At 28.8% G+C, this 16565-nt stretch overlaps 1 protein-coding gene across 2 annotated transcripts in view; it reads left to right on the top strand.

Annotated features, from left to right (window-relative positions):
* Positions 1-1857: 1857 nt before the first annotated feature.
* The window catches only part of oys (lysophospholipid acyltransferase 6), a 103955-nt gene continuing 89247 nt past the window's right edge, over positions 1858-16565 (top strand). Inside the window, exon 1 of one of the 2 annotated variants that reach the window (XM_075375557.1) lies at positions 1858-2068. In XM_075375557.1, the coding sequence (XP_075231672.1) occupies positions 1985-2068 (84 nt within the window). In that variant the 5' untranslated portion in view covers positions 1858-1984. The remainder of the gene's footprint in view (positions 2069-16565) is intronic. The other variant, XM_075375562.1, reaches the window with a different exon arrangement.

Here is a 16565-nt window from a genome sequence, read left to right as displayed (position 1 = left end):
GTAATAATAAAATAATATTGACACTATAGTTTAATTTTGGCAATATTACATTCATCTTAACAATATAGTACTTCTAACTCATCAGAAATCAGATGTGTAAACATCTCATGACATGTATCCAGGTAAACAGAATCCACTTTAATAAAGTAATTTAGAGTAGTTTGCGAGATGTATTGTACTTTTGTACTTTAATATGTTATTAATACATTCTAATAAAATAAATTAATATTCGTGTATTTCGTGAATACATTAAGTTCAATGTAACAACTTTCTTTTAAGTTTTAATTTCTTTTGTGGAAGAATTGAACTCATTAAAATTATTTGTTAAGATTTTACCTAATGGCTAAATTTAAATATATATTTCATGACTTGTTTCTTTGAAACTACATTAAATAAATTGAAGGATGAATTTTCACTACAAAATACTTAGCTCATTAGATAGTAAAATTTACCAGATTGATTAAATTACCGATTTGAAAAATCTTTAATTACATTATTCAGAAATTAACTTGGCCACAGTTCTAAAATTTGAAACATAAATCACTATGTTTATTATAGAATTATAAATACCATGTTTATAGTAGATGACCTTACAGAAAAATTATCAATTCATTCTTCAGATAAAATTACAATTTAAAAAAGAAGATATCTGTTTATTTATTCATAACTAAATTTAAACGTGTAAGTAAATATTAATAAAAAAATAAAATCATGTTAGTATCACATTAAAAATTAGCCTGAATTGAAACAGATCTCATTAGATTTATTTCAATTCAGTCTAATGAGTATTGACTTTGATTATTTAATTATATTCTTTTCTAAAAATGTTTTCCTTTATATGTAATTGTTTCATAAGCTCTTTTCAATTTTGTCAGTAACAGTGTTACTGCAAAACTTAATTATTTTTTCTACGTTATCACTCCACATTCGTTCTTTAACTTATTGAGAGCATTTTGTTCTCAATGCATATCACATTTATTCAATAATTCAGAGAAAAAGATGCAACTTTGGCACTTATTGCTCATATGATGCTATTTTTTTTATCTAGAATCAGTATTTTTTTCTCTTTCTTAATTTATTAGTTCACAAAATTAGAAACAGTATATGATAGTACTTATAAATTATTATAGATAGTTATTCTTTGGAATAATACTTTGAGAATGTCAAAAAGACTAGTGTTTTGGATTCAGTCTTTTCATATTATTTTAACTGTTATTATAACAGGGAAAATTAATTAAGTTTTTCATTCTTGTGTAAAGCTAAATTTAAAGAAATTTGGCTTCTGTAAAAATTGAAATAACGGTTGCGCACTACTAACATTACGCGACTATAAAGCATTCTTGGTGAAACTATTATCTAGTAAAAAATAATTATCTTGTTTAATTTACGAATATCTTATTTATGAGTTGCATATCTCTCTGAACGAATAAATAGACATATGATTACGTATTTCATAAACTACTTTTTCAAATATTTTTACGTTTCGATTAATAACAAAATAATGTCTTTCAAAAGTTCACGTTCCTCTCCGATATTTAATAAGAGTTCCAAACAATCACTAATGGTTAACATACCAATCAACTGAATAAAAACCCACAGTTAAAAATCTTTATTTTTACACAGCTGTTAGCAAATTATTATTGCGTTTAACAGTCGATAATGTTAACCATGATAGAAATGGCATAATTAAAATTAATGGTGTTCAAATAAAATACGAAAAATTGTTGAGTAATAGCGAAGTTAACATGAGGCCGGCTGTTTGAACTAAAATACTGATAAAATGCTTTCACCATGTCGTAATTGTTTTTTTTACATGTGAAACGTCAAAATGTCCCCTCTTCTAGTTATCCCTTCCATGAAACAGTGCTGTCTGCCATAGTTAGTCACACGTTCTGTACTGTCGCGTTCGGTGTGAAGTTTTGTTTTAATCTTACAAATGTGTGATGTTTTGTGCGGTAAATGGCGTGTAGTTAAAACTTGAACGATGGCCTTTGTGGACGATGAATATTATGATGGAAGTAGACTTTTTGGTTGGCTTTCTGTTCGAACTGGAATACCTATCGACCAGGTAACAACTCAAGTTTACTATCCCTCATTTGACATTTTGGTTTTGTTAGTAATTTATAAAAAAATATACTTTTCATGCAGTGCTTCAATAAATTTATTAAGAATTCATGACTTAGAAGTGTAAATTATGCACTAGATAATAGCATGTTATCGTGCGTATTACACTAGCCGCCCGTCGCACTTAAATATTTCAGAAGTCTGTATGAGGTCATGTTTTAAAATGTATCTTAAAACTTTTATTAACATTAAAGTTTTGTTTATGTAGAGATTTCAATTTATCTATAAAGATTTTTCTTTTGTAAGCTTTGTGGTTGTTACGATTCCAAAATGAGCTTTAATGAGGTTATGATTGGTAACCGAAAGTATAAAAACATTGTACGGATTTTGATCAATAATATCGAATTTGTTATTATTTTATTAAGATTGTTTAGAATGACTGTTGTTATCTGTTGTCTGGCCTGCTGCCAAAACGTTTTATGGTTAATTTCAACATATTGTGGTTGTAGCATCTATTGGGTGGAGTCCAGGTTGTTTTCCCTCTATCATTTGTTTAGCTAATTGTTTTATTGGGTTATAAGCGTTTAATGATTAGTTAGAACACATTCATTTGGTTGCTTTAGCGAAAAAATTCATTTGGTTGCTTCATTTAGTTGGTTGCATCTAGGTTGTTTATGTGATGATTTGGTTTATATTTATTACAGAAATCTTATTTACAATTAAGTTTGTTTCAGTATGTATTTTTATACTTTTAATTAAGCATAACTGATCAGAATAACTTGCTGGATCTTCATTTTTGAATAAGTTACATATCTTTGACAATGATGCGTTTTTTTTAATATTCTTGTTTTGAAGCATTATTAGCATTTTTTCCTGTTACATTCTTTTATAATAATGGTACATTTTCTTGTTGATTGGCCAATGCTTTGTATAAGTTAAGGTGTAAGCCACGGTTTAAGCGACCTTAGGTAGTTGTAAATCGTCTATGCTAAACATATCTAATCCACCAGCCTCTAAATTTGTGTTAGATGAGAAATATTCTTGTGCATTTTATTTGATGTGGTTTGCATATTACTTTTACTGGATTTAAAAATCACTCCACATTTTTTTTTTTGAGTATGGATTGAATAATTCATATAATTCTACAGAATTATCTGTGACTATAGATTGTGAGTATTATACAAACTATTAGATTTTAATATAGCTGAATGAAATTCACAAAGCCAAATGAACACTATTTTTTTACTTGCATATTAATGTTTTCTGTTCCTTAGCAATTTTCTTAAGTGATATTAGCTCAAACATTTCATCAGCTGTATTGCTGGAAGTTGTTTTATGTAATAGGACATATTAGAATGTGGTCAAGAACATAAGATCTAAATTATGTCTTCATTTACTTTTTCATGGTATATGCAGTACATTTCACATGTTAAAGTGTTTTAAGCAGTGTTCATTTTTGCCATATGTAGGGTACCTACCTAGAATGTTAATCTTCAGGGCCCTAGGTTGTTTTTGTTGTGATATGCTTCTAAAAATTATTTTAAGACATTCAATCTCAGGATGTAGTAGAAGGTGCAATTTTTAATATATTAAGCACGTAATGAACTGTAAATACCATATGACAGCTTTAAATGTAAGAAATATTAAATCACATTTTTAAAGAATGAAGTTTCTTTGCATTTCGTTATTAACCTTATTCTATACCCAACTTTGTTTGATACAAATTGTAAATCAACTTTAAACCTTAAAATGTTTGGCTGTTCTTTATTTTTCAGGTTACTGCTCTGTGACTAGTTAAGATTCAACTATTTTTTTCTCAAGTTATAACTTAATAGAATGTAGTTAAATTAAAATTTTAGACTCATTCTGTATCAATTTTTTTTTAGATATTTGCATTCAAAATCAAGGCCACCTAGAGTTTGAGTTTCATGTTTGAAGGTCTAGTAAAATGAAGGTTACTTGATATTACTATTTTTAATTGTAGAAGGAAAAAACCATCAATTATGAGATGTTTTTTATATAATTGCATTTCACTGCAGTCAGATTAAAATGGAATGTGATTATCAAGCAGTTATTTTTTGCCATTTTGTTAATTATCTTGTAAGGAAAAATATAAACAAGTGTGTATAAAAAAATATTGGTATTTGTTTCATTTGAGAAGACAAATGTTAAAGAAGTTGTATGTAACAGTATTTTAATTTAAACAAATTATGTGGCAATGTAAAAAAGTGTGCAGTTGAAAATGGTAAAGATAAATATGAAAATATCCTTTTTTTAATACAAGTGAGTAAACATTCTGACAGAAAAAAACATTTTTAACCTGTTCTAACCTGTGAAATAATTGTCGGCAGTTATATTTCTATTTGTACCGTGGACTGGCTTTCAAGTTTAAAGTAAGGCCTGTTTAGACACCATGAGCATTTATTTTCTCTTCAGAAACAGAGTTTCACCGACTGAGCCTCTCCCCTTATAAGTGTAGGAGTTGTATAAGTAGGACGTTTTTGGATCTGTTAGATTCACTAGTTTGATGTCATACTTTGCTGGCTTATTTGGCATACAGACTGAATGGAGTTTTTCTTCTAAATGGCAAAAGCATGTCGTTGACTGTACAATGTTTGCTAGGAATGTACATTTTTTGACAGTTGCCTATCAGAATGGAAAAAAATATTAGATATTGGGGCAGCTAGATTCGTAGCCTTCTGAGTTGTTTGTGTGTAAGGATTATCAAACTGTTATGCCTCTTATATATACACATGGAAAAAGCCAGGTGATACTGCAAGGTATCAGATAGATTATATCATGGTTAAGCAAAGATTTAGAAATCAACTCGTCGACTGCAAAGCTTACCTTGGAGCAGACATTTATAATGACCATAATTTAGTGATAATAAAAAATGTAGATTGCAGTTTAAAAACCTGAAGAAAGGGGTCAGATGAATCTGTGGAATTTAGAGAAGCTTAAAGAAGAGGAGGTTAAGAAGATTTTTGTGAAGGGCAACGCAAGAGGTCTGAGTAAAAAAGATAAGGTAAAAAATGTAGAAGAAGAATGGGAAAATGGGAAGAAAGGGAAATTCGTAAATCAGCAGAAGTAAACTTGAACGGAACAAATAGAACTGGTAGAAAACCTTGGATGTCAGAGGATATATTGCAGCTGATGGATCAACATAGAAAATATAAGAATGCTAGTGATGAAGAAAGTAAAAGGAACTATAGACAAGTAAGAAAAACTATAAAAAGGAAGTGCAAACTAGCAAAAGAAGAGTGGATTGAAGAAAAGTGTTGAGAAGTGGAAAGAGAAATGAACATTGGTAAAATAAACGGAGCATACAGGAAAGTTAAGTAAAATTTTGGGGTAGATAAATTAAAATCTAATAATGTATTAAACAAAGATGGTACACCGATTTATAATACAAAAGGAAAGGTCGACAGGTGGGTGTAGTATATTGAAGAGTTATACGGAGGAAATGAATTATAAAATGGTGTTATAGAGGAAGAAGAGGAAGTCGAAGAGGATGAAAGGGGAGAAACAATACTGAGATCGGAATTTAAGAGAACATTAAAAGATTTGAATGGCAGAAAGGCTCCTGGAATAGATGGAATACTTGTAGAATTGCTGCACGATGCAGGTGAGGAAGCGATTGATAGATTATACAAAGTGGTGTGTAATATTTATGAAAAAGGGAAGTTCCATCAGACTTCAAAAAGAGTGTTATAGTCATGATAACAAAGAAAGCAGGAGCAGATAAATGTGAAGAATACAGAACAGTAAGCTTAACTAGCCATGCATCAAAAATCTTAACTCCAATTTTGTACAGAAGAATTGAGAGGAGGGTGGAAGAAATATTAGGAGAAGACCAATTTGGTTTCAGGAAAAGTAATAGGGATAAGGGAAGCAATTTTAGTCCTCAGATTAATAGTAGAAGGAAGATTAAAGACAAATAAACCAACATAATTGACATTTATAGACCTAGAAAAGGCATTCGATAACGTAGACTGGAATAAAATGTTCAGCATTTTAACAAAATTAGGGTTCAAAGACACAGATAGGAGAACGATTGCTAACATTTATAGGAACCAAATAGCAACAGTAATAATTGAAGAACATAAGAAAGAAGCCATAATAAGAAAGGGAGCCCGACAAGGATGTTCCCTATCCCCGTTACGTTTTAATCTTTACATAGAACTAGCAGTTATTGATGTTAAAGAACAATTTAGATCCAGAGTAACAGTACAAGGTGAAAAGATAAAGATGCTACGATTTGCTGATGATATAGTAATTCTAGCTGAGTGTAAAAAGGATTTAGAAGAAACAATGAACAGCATGGATGAAGTCCTATGCAAGAACTACCACATGAAAATAAACAAGAACAAAACAAAAGTAATGAAATGTAGTAGAAATAATGAAGATGGACCACTGAATATCAAAATGGGAAGAGAAAAGATTATGGAGGTAGAAGAATTGTTATTTGGGAAGTAGAATTATTAAAGATGGACGAAGCAGAAGTGATATAAAATGCTGAATAGCACAGGTGAAGCTAGCCTTCAGACAGAAATAAAATTTGTTTACATCAAAAACTAATTTAAATGTCAGGAAAAGATTTTTTAATGTATATGTTTGTAGCATCGCTTATAAGTGAAACTTGGACAATTGGAGTACCTGAGAAGAAAAGATTATAAACTTTTGAAATGTGGTGCTATAGGAGAATGTTAAAAATCAGATGGGTGGATAAAGTGACAAATGAAGAGGTATTGCGGCAAATCGATGAAGAAAGAAGCATTTGGAAAAATATAGTTAAAAGAAGAAACAGACTTATAGGTCACATATTAAGGCATCCTGGAATAGTTGCTTTAATAGTAGTGGGTCAGGTGGAAGGAAAAAATTGTCCATGCAGGCAACTTTTGGAATATGTAAAACAAATTGTTAGGGATTTAGGATGTAGGGGGTATACCGAAATGAAACAACTAGCACTAGATAAGGAATCTTGGAGAGCTGCATCAAACCAATCACATGACTGAAGACAAAACAAATGCCTCTTTTATAGCTGTGAATCTGTTAACAGACGTTAACAGAAGTTTCTGTTAACAGAAGTGATCTGTTATTTTCATGGTTGGACGTAGTGATTGACAAATGCACCAGCATTTGTCAATCCACCCATGCACCTGAATGGGATAAGTCCTTAGCTCAAACTTTTTTTCTCCCAAATGTGCTCTGATGAATGTGAAATGAAGGTTTATATACTTTAAGATTTCTTCCGTAATATTCGGTGAAAAAAATTGGTCCTGAACTTTTAGTTATGTAGGCGAATCTCCCAGAATGTCTTTAGCATAACGAGTAAGTCGTATGTTCCTGAGCTGCTGCAGCCTTCTCTTTGTCATCCTCAAAGTCTTCACTTGAATCTTCATTTTCTAATTTGTACTGAGGAGGTGAATATGGTGGTGATTGTAGAGGAGACTGATTGAGGAGGTGGAGGTGATTGTATAATAGATCAGTTTTGCATGTTTTTGGCCAATTTAAAATAAAACTTAATTTGTAAAAATAAAATTTATTTATTTGGAGATTTGATTTACTAATCTCCCTCAATGATTTAAATTCATTATGCCATTGAACAGCTTGAAATTTTTGATTAAAAACTTTTGAAAATTTTAAAACAATTTTACTAGTACAATAGCTTTGTTACATAACTAATAAATGCGGAAAATTTAGTAACAAAACTTGTAGAGAATTTAATTCTGAGAAAATTAATGTAAGTACAGCTAATACAAAGTAAATAAAACCTTTTAAAAATTGGTTTTTTCTTGAAGCAAAGCAGATGAAAAATAAATTGTAAATATACCTATTTTCTAAGGGGTCCTATCCTTAGCATATATTTTAACAGGAAGGATGGTGTGTTTAAAGGTCAGCTGGTTTTTTGCTGATTAGATGGCCATTATGTTGTTTGAGAACTTATTTAGAGCTATAATCCGTAATGGAAACTAATCTTAAGTGGATTAGATAGTGGTTGTTTTTGATTATTGAATTTGAAGTGTTGAAAAAACAAATTTCTTTGAAACAAAAGTAAAATTTAATGAATATGGAATAGGAATGGTAAAATATATTTTAAATTGCTTGAGGAAAGTGAACTGTAATTAAGATTGATTACACAGAGATGGTAAAATTATTTGTGTTGCCATGAAAATCAATTCGCTTGGGTGAAAAAACATTAAATATTAAAAAAAACAAATGGGTGATTGCATTTAGAAGTTTTACCTTTTGAGATACATATGTCCACAATTTATTCTGAAATTTTACATTTTGTTAGTCAAAGTGTCACATTAGCTATGGGTGTTAATCTATTCAGCTACCACAATATAAATCAAAACCTAAGCAATTAATAATAACACAAAACTATATCATAAGAGTAATGTCCAGAAAACCAAAATTATTCTCATTACTTAATATATTCAGAGAATTAAAAATTCTACCAGTCACATGATTATATTTATTTAAAACTTTAGGTAATTTCTACTAGAGAAAATTTATCGATTTAAAGTTTAATCTTCTTTATAGGGATGGAAGAAATCTGGGTAAAATTATATACATATAAAACACGGTTAACTTCTTTAGTTTGTTTATCTAAACTTTATTTTATTCAGTATCTGATGTCTGATGGTAATCTCCAGAGCACGTGTGCCTATAGAGATACAACCAGTGCAATTATTAAGTTTGATGTAATTAAGTAATATTTTAATTTTTGCCAGTCATTTAGTAAATTTATACTTTTACAGTGTCATTAGTTTTCATTTTCAGAGCAGTCTTTAGACATTTGTGTGTTAATAAGATATTTGTATTAAGGTATATTTTGTACATTTCTGGTGAGAAATATTCATGTTATGTTCTTTTGACCCATATTACAGAACCGATATAAAATGATAAAAAGTTACTGTATTCTGGTTTTTTTTTTATAACAACCACTGGATAATGAAGTACTGTTCCCAATTGGGTTTTTACTAAGAAAAAGTATTTGGTATAAATAAAAACCAATTTTTAAAACCTAAATAATTAATTAAAAATGTGATAATCAGATTATCATGTAATGAATTTTCTTTACAGTGCTATTGTAATTATGTTTTATTGTAATCTACTTTCTGATTGTAAAGTACTTAATAAAATTATTAAGTATGCTGCTGTGACTTTTAATTATTTATTCTGGCTATAATTAATTATTAATGTCCATTGTAACTTGTAATAAGAAAGATAATGTACCTGAATTTGTAAAAAAACCTGTTTATGTAAAATGTTTTATAAGTTGTAAATTGATAACATTATATCTAATGTTTTATCCTAAAGAAACTAATATTTACGCTGATAAATTACAGTAATTACCCCTACTGATGTAAAAAAAATTACAATTTTTTTCTGTTTACAAATATGAATAATTTGTTTATGCAGTTAGTAATGTAAGGTAACAAAGAAAAGTAAAGTGTGTACTCATTATGTTTTTTCTGTTATTGTTTTACATTAATCAGTTATTATTTTCCAAATTTATATATATATATATATATATATATATATATATATATATATATAAAAGGTCAGACTAAAATAAACTATGGTAATAAAGTAGAAGTTTTTGTGCACAAGTAATTTTTTCTGATAGTTCATGGAAGTTTCTTCCTAAACATGATCTATGTGTATGATGACTTTTGTGGAAAGTATTTGCAAATTATCACCAAAGAACTGATAAGTTCTGTTATTCCTTAATAGCTCATTCTATTGTGAGAATGAGCTGTTAAGGAGTTAAGTTTGTGTTCAAACTCTACCTTAGCCTCTTTGCACCCTCTACATTTTAAATGTGCACCTTCTAAATTTTTAATTTTCCTTGATGCAGTATTAATGAGTTTGCTTCTCAGCCAGTTTTGGTTCAGTCCCTTGCAAGAGTTTGGCACTTGTTTTGTATAGTTTCTTGCATGTTATTTTTCATGTTAAAATATTTGTTTAGCTTGTATAAGGACTAATCTTGTTTTATAAAAGGATTAAGATTTGTATAAAAACTTGCTTATTTGTCAAGTTGTTACCTAATTCCTTAATCATCAAGATATTGTTTTAAAATTCTTTTTTTTATCGCTTCCTTGATCCAGTAAACATTCTCTACATTCTTACTTTTGTGTTCATACTTTTCATTCATACTTTTTGTGTTCAAATGTAAAATTTGCCCATAAACTTGACAAACATCTTGAGTTTGTAATGACTGATACTTTTCTGTTCCTATAAAATAAACGTTCTTCACAATTGTATGTGTCGATTCCTTTACACATCAATCGGTAATATCATAGGCTAAGTTCATATTCCAGCCATGTGGATGTAGCTCAGGAGTAAGGAAGGTACACAGTTGTTCGTTTTCTTCAACTCTAGAATTAATAATTTGCTTCAGAGAAATTACATTAAAAAAATCAGTTCTTTTCAGAAAATTACTTCACAAAAAAATATTTTAGGTGTGATATCTTTTAGTCACGGCTTTTTTTCTTGTGTTCTTCCTTACTTACACTTTAATTATTTTCCTTTATGTTGCATTGTCAAGAGTACATGGTTGTTTGATAGTATAAATGTTCAATTTGTCCAAAGACCAGAGCAGGTTGTATTACTTCCAGATTCAGACAACATTTTTACATAAAACATCGCGTGTAAAAATATATTTTATTGTGTACGACTGATTTGTAAAACAACTGTATAATGTAAATGATGCAAGCTAAGTAACGGTAACATTTAAAACAAAATACTCTAAAACCCATAACAAAAAAGAAAAACTGAAAAACCAAAAATGAAAGTGCGAGTATAAAAACTGATAAATACTGTATTTCTGTTGTCCATAGGGTAACGTGCTTTTTTGGCATTGTTGGAATTTTTGTTGTTACATTTTTTGTTTTGTAACCAAGTGATTTTGTTTGTTTGCAATAAGGCTAAACGCTCGTTAAAGCTAATCGTTTTACTTTTCTTAATAATCATCTAGCTATCGGGACCTATTTTAGAAAGTCAGAATAAATTTTCAAGATTCGAAACGAGCTGTCAAATCTGTGTTTGATACGTGTAAATATTATTAATATCGAATTTTTTTAATAAATTAGAAATTCTGGTATTATAGTTATTTATTTCAAAAAAGGTTATGTTACTTGCGCGCATAAAACTAGATAAAAAAATCTTTACATTACAAAGCAGTAGTACTTCGGCTTATGAGAAAACACCTTTTTTTTGGTTTTCTATTTTTAATAAATTAGAAGATTTAAAATATCTTAATGCTAATTTATTTAAAATTAATTTAAAAATATTTCTTTATTTTCGAAGCAATACTATTCAGTGGATGAATTTTTAAATAATACTTATCAGATAAACCGAATTTCTGCGAATTTGCGTAAAATTATGCAATCAAAATTTGTAAATTTCATTTTACATCGAATTTGTTTGTTTATTACCTTCTGTACAGTTGCATTACTGTTTTTGTAGTTATGGAAAAGCATTATTTTGTAATCCGTGGAAATGTTCGTTAGTCACGCATGACACATTACTGTTATCTATGCAGTTGTGAAAAAGTATTATTTTGTAATCCGTGGAAATGTTCATTGCTCATATACACCATCTGTATAGTGTACATTCTGTATTAATCTGATGAAATTATCTATTTATTTTTTTGCTATATTTATTTTGAATATTTTCTTCTGGAAAGGGTACTTACAATTAATAGAAATTATTTTTAATTAAATCAGAACTTAATTTCAGCGAGTTTAGAATGGAGTAGAATAAAGAGTTTGTATGTATGATATATTGGTCTGAGGTTCGGTTTGATCCGCATATACTAGTTTTGTTATCGGCTGTAATGAAAAACATAGGCAGCAGTAGAGTGTCTATTAATCCAAGACTTATCGGATCGATCGGGTTATTTATCCTTGTGAAACACACTACCGATTGATCTTCGGTTTAAATAAAAACAAATAATAATGAAACCGAACACCTTGCCCGTTTGCTTACTAATATATTTTAATATGACGAGAGTTTGGACGAAGAGAAATAGTTGTATCACTCGCGTGTTCATATACTAGCTTCAACTTCATTTGAGCGTTTTGATAAGTATCGATGCACCAAGATTGTATTAATGCCTGTTTCTTAATAACTTCGTTATTAACATTAGAAACTAGTATGTAAACCCTGTACATGTTTTTTATTTATTTTAATCGTAGTGAAATTAATGTCAGGGAACGATAACTTATTTGTACGAGATGTTTGGTGCTGCTTACGTGTGAAGAATACTTCTTTTTTCTACAACGTGTTGGTATCCAAAGCGGTCTACACCGTGTTGTTGCACGTTATACGCTGTTACTTTATCTTTTTAATCCGCTCGACAAATCGGCTTCGTAAAAATATCTCTTCGGATTCCAGGATCCAGTTTTTGATAATACCTTTCAGTTTGTATCGTACAAGCATTATATTAAAAATTTGTGGTATGAAAGACCAAATCTTTCATTTGATTGTACTAATGAAAATTCTAATGCCTCCAAATCGTACTTCTAATTCGAAAGTAATGTAGGAACGGTGAATCAACCGTTTTATTTGTGCTACGGCCACAAATCTTATGAATCTTTCCCTTTTTATTTGATAATTTTGGGATTACACATTACAATAGCATACAACTGTTTTTGTAGTCGTTTTTAACAGATCGCGTTTTAAAGTTTACTCCGGAATACAATTCAGAGCTCACAGAGTGTATGATTTGCAAAATTTTATTCGGTTGTAAATAGTGCTTGTAAAAAATTAGATGTGAGCGTGGCTAAACGTACTTTCATTGTAGACAGAATTGTTAGTTTTGAAGTTAACGTTTTTTAAGATATGAAATTTCAGGCATTAAGCATAAGCTAAAATGAAAACATAAGCACTATTATTTGCCGGGAAAAAGATACTTTAATGTTATGGAAAGATTAATTTCTGAATTTGCAGTTTTTACAGGTATGTTATGAGTGGTAGCGTCTCGGCCTTTGTCTGAAGGTTCCGGGTTCGAATCCCGGTCAGGTATGGCATTTTTACAACTTGCCATTTCATTTCATCCTCTGAAGCAAGCAAAAAAGTAAAAAAAACAAAAAAGAGATTATAATTCAAAATGTTTTTTTTTAAATTTCATTTAAAATAACTATTAATTAGTTGGGACGCTGTAATATATAGAAAAAAATTAATATGTGTACGTTTAACATTTTTATTATTGATTATTTTCTGAAGTTATATTCTTTATTTTTTAGTGTAAGTATATTTTAATTGAAATTATTTCCACCTGTGTTTCAAAAAAATGTTGTTTCTTGTATTATTGAGGATGTAAAGGTTGTAAATGGTCCAGTACACGTGACGTCATAAAATAAACATAAAATTCTGAAAATAAGTAATTGTGTTTTTTTTTTTGTTAAAGTTACTTAAAATAAACGCACAAATAGAAAGGGATTTATTTCTGAATTTTTCTTGGTATTTCTTCAATGTAAATTTGTTTCAGTCGATTAGTTACATAAACGATGTGATGAAATTATTTCTTTTGAGAAAACTGTGTGTAAGTGTAAGAAAGAAGTGACCGTTATGTTTTGTGTATGTAGATGTTTTGGAATGCCATTATGGTGACATTGCACTTTTTTACAATTCATCACGCGTGAATTTCATAGGATAATAATCTTGAGAGAATTTCTGATCGTCTGCTTTAATGATAAAGTGAAGATTCAGTTTTCTGTGATTCTTTAAAATTACTATTGGTAGTATCTCTATACGAATATATCCAATTAAGTAATTTTATAGAGATAAGTTAAATACCGACTGAATTGTTTGTGATATTATTCCTGTTTACTATTGTCAGTTTACTGTGCGAAGGGAATTAAAAGTTAGATGCGTTCAAGAAAAATTTAAACCAAGTATTTTCATATTAATATTTTTTTTGTAATTGTTTTACTGTTTCTCTAATTTTAGAGTAGTTAATGGCTACAATTTTTTCGAAAACTATCACAAAATGTCCAAATTTTCAACTTTTTAAATTAAAAATCGCAATTTAAAAAGTGCATAGAGTATTAACTTTTTAAGAATTTTATGAGTGTAAAGTCCCATTTTTTAAAAAGTAAGAATTCATTAATTGTGGAAAATTTGAAGGGAAAGTAGGAGTAAAATATATATATATTTTTTTTTGTTGAAAAAATCCAAAAAGGCCCTTTTTTATTTTACGAAAAATGTTTAGAAACCTTTTAAATTTACCTTTGCGATAAAATTTTCAAAGATTTATTTTTGTGAAATAATTTTTTAAGAAAACTTGTATTCACAAATTTTTAAAAAAAAAACCTCTTTTTAAAACTAAGGTTTTTAAGAAAAAAATAAATCGTATAACATTGAAAGCTTATTCCGTGTTTATGTATTGTGTTAGTCTAATGATAAAATTCTGGATTTACAGCTCAGAATTTCAATAAAAGTACCAGCAGTTTAAAAAATTAATACTGTTACTTGATTCATTAAAAATACATGCTCTTGATGAATCTCTTTTGCATTTTTTTGGCAGAGAAATTAAATCCGATACATACTTATAAATAATAGTTTTGAACCCTAAAAACAGTTTTTTCACTGAATTTTTTTTTATACATCCTTTAGTAAATTTAACATACATAAAATTGTATGTTCTGCAAATATTTTTATTAAATTTTCTATAAATGATACGTACATATGGTATCAATTTATTGCAATTAAAATATAGCCTATATTAACTGCCTAAAGTACACAAAATATTAAATATATATATTTTGTATAAAGTTGCAATAAAACTGGAAAAGGGGTCCCATGGTGCTTTCAAGTAAAATAAGTTAAAATTTAATCGTAATATTAAGAATTTTTTATTATGCTTGCCAAACGTGTTACATTAGCGTTTAAAAATATTACGTTTCCAGAAATTTCGTTATGCTGATTTTCTATTTTTTTTTGTGATTTAATTGGAAATTACTCATTTTACAACAAAAATTAAAGCTGGTGAAATTTATTTTTTCCTTTACTGCGATTATTCAGTATGAAATGAGAGTTTTTAATGTCTAAAATTTTATATTTTTGAGCAAAAAACTTTACTGGCCCAAAAAATTAGGTAGAAATTTAAAAAAAATTGATCACGAGATGTGGAATTTCCTCAATCATGTAAATAATTTTATGGAAGAAAGTGAAAAATACGAACACATCGGTAAAGCGAAGAAAACAAAGCTTCAACTTTTACAACCATTGCGCCATCTCTCGTTTAAAACAACTCTTTACTAGATGTTTGTATAATTATTTGTTTTTTTTTTTTTTTTAATTTGCTAGGTTCTTTTTTAGTAGATGAGATAATAATTTTCCGCAGGTAATTTTCTTTCCTCTTCGTGTGGCTCCAAATTAAGGTGCGTCGGTACAATCTTTCATTTTGGCCTACCAATTCCCATGGTAATTCAGAAATTTAACTGCTAAAAAAATCTCTGAATAATTTGAATCTACATTTTTAACACGTCATCATTTTTCACAAGTTTTGAAATATTGTAATCTAGGCCATAACATTTGTAGACTGCTTATTTTTACAGAAGAAACTGATGCATTATAAAATTGTATTTTTTAGGGGTGTAGGGTTTCCCTCGTAGTTATTCTGAACTCTTCAGTACTCCTTCGTGTTAAAATGAAGTAACATGTAAATAAAAAACAGTCTTATTGTAACAAAACCGTTCCTCTAAACCAGTGGTTCTCAACCTTTTTTCTGCTGCGGCACATTTTAAACGATTTCGAAATTTGGCGGCACATAAAGAAAAAAATAAAAATTATTGTCTTATTACAACACACTGAATAAATATAGTTTATGACAAATTGTTAAATATGCAAATTAAACTAATACATACTACAAAATAACTAAACTTTATTACGTGATTAAATTAAAAGCTAATAATTAAAATATTTTTAATGCGAAATTTGAGCTTGATGTTTTTTGATAATTTCATTTATATTTGGTCGTAAAAATGACAATGCTACTCTCACATCGTCTTCTACATTTAACAATCTTTATCTTTTTTTAGTTTTAATGTTGGCTAATGCTGAAAATCCGAATTCACACAAATAAGATGTGGAAAATTGTAATAAAATGTATAAAGCTTTTTTGGCTATGATTGGATACTCGCATCTGATGTTAATCCAAAATGAATTAATTGATTCTTCTGAATGTTTTAAAATTAAATCTCGATTACTGGAAAGCAAAATAAGTTCTTCCTCTTCATTCAAAGTTAAGTCAAATACAGAAGTGTCCGTAATGAGAAATGGATTACGAACCCAATCAAATTTCTTAATATCTAATTTTGGGAAATAATGAACAATTCTCTCCTCTAACGCTGTCAAATGATCAAGAACAATTACTTTAATTGTTTTATAACTGTCTTTAGGGACTGACTCAAACTTTTCTAAATTGCCTTCGTGAGCTTTATTTTTCCATAAAGTTATTTGTTTTTTGAGTCCCACCAGCTTAT

The sequence above is a fragment of the Lycorma delicatula genome, chromosome 1 (genome assembly GCF_047948215.1).
Source record: "Lycorma delicatula isolate Av1 chromosome 1, ASM4794821v1, whole genome shotgun sequence".
In the NCBI taxonomy this organism is placed as follows: Eukaryota; Metazoa; Arthropoda; class Insecta; order Hemiptera; family Fulgoridae; genus Lycorma; species Lycorma delicatula.
Note: the sequence above shows the minus strand (reverse complement) of the source record. Positions and strands in the feature narration are given on the sequence as shown.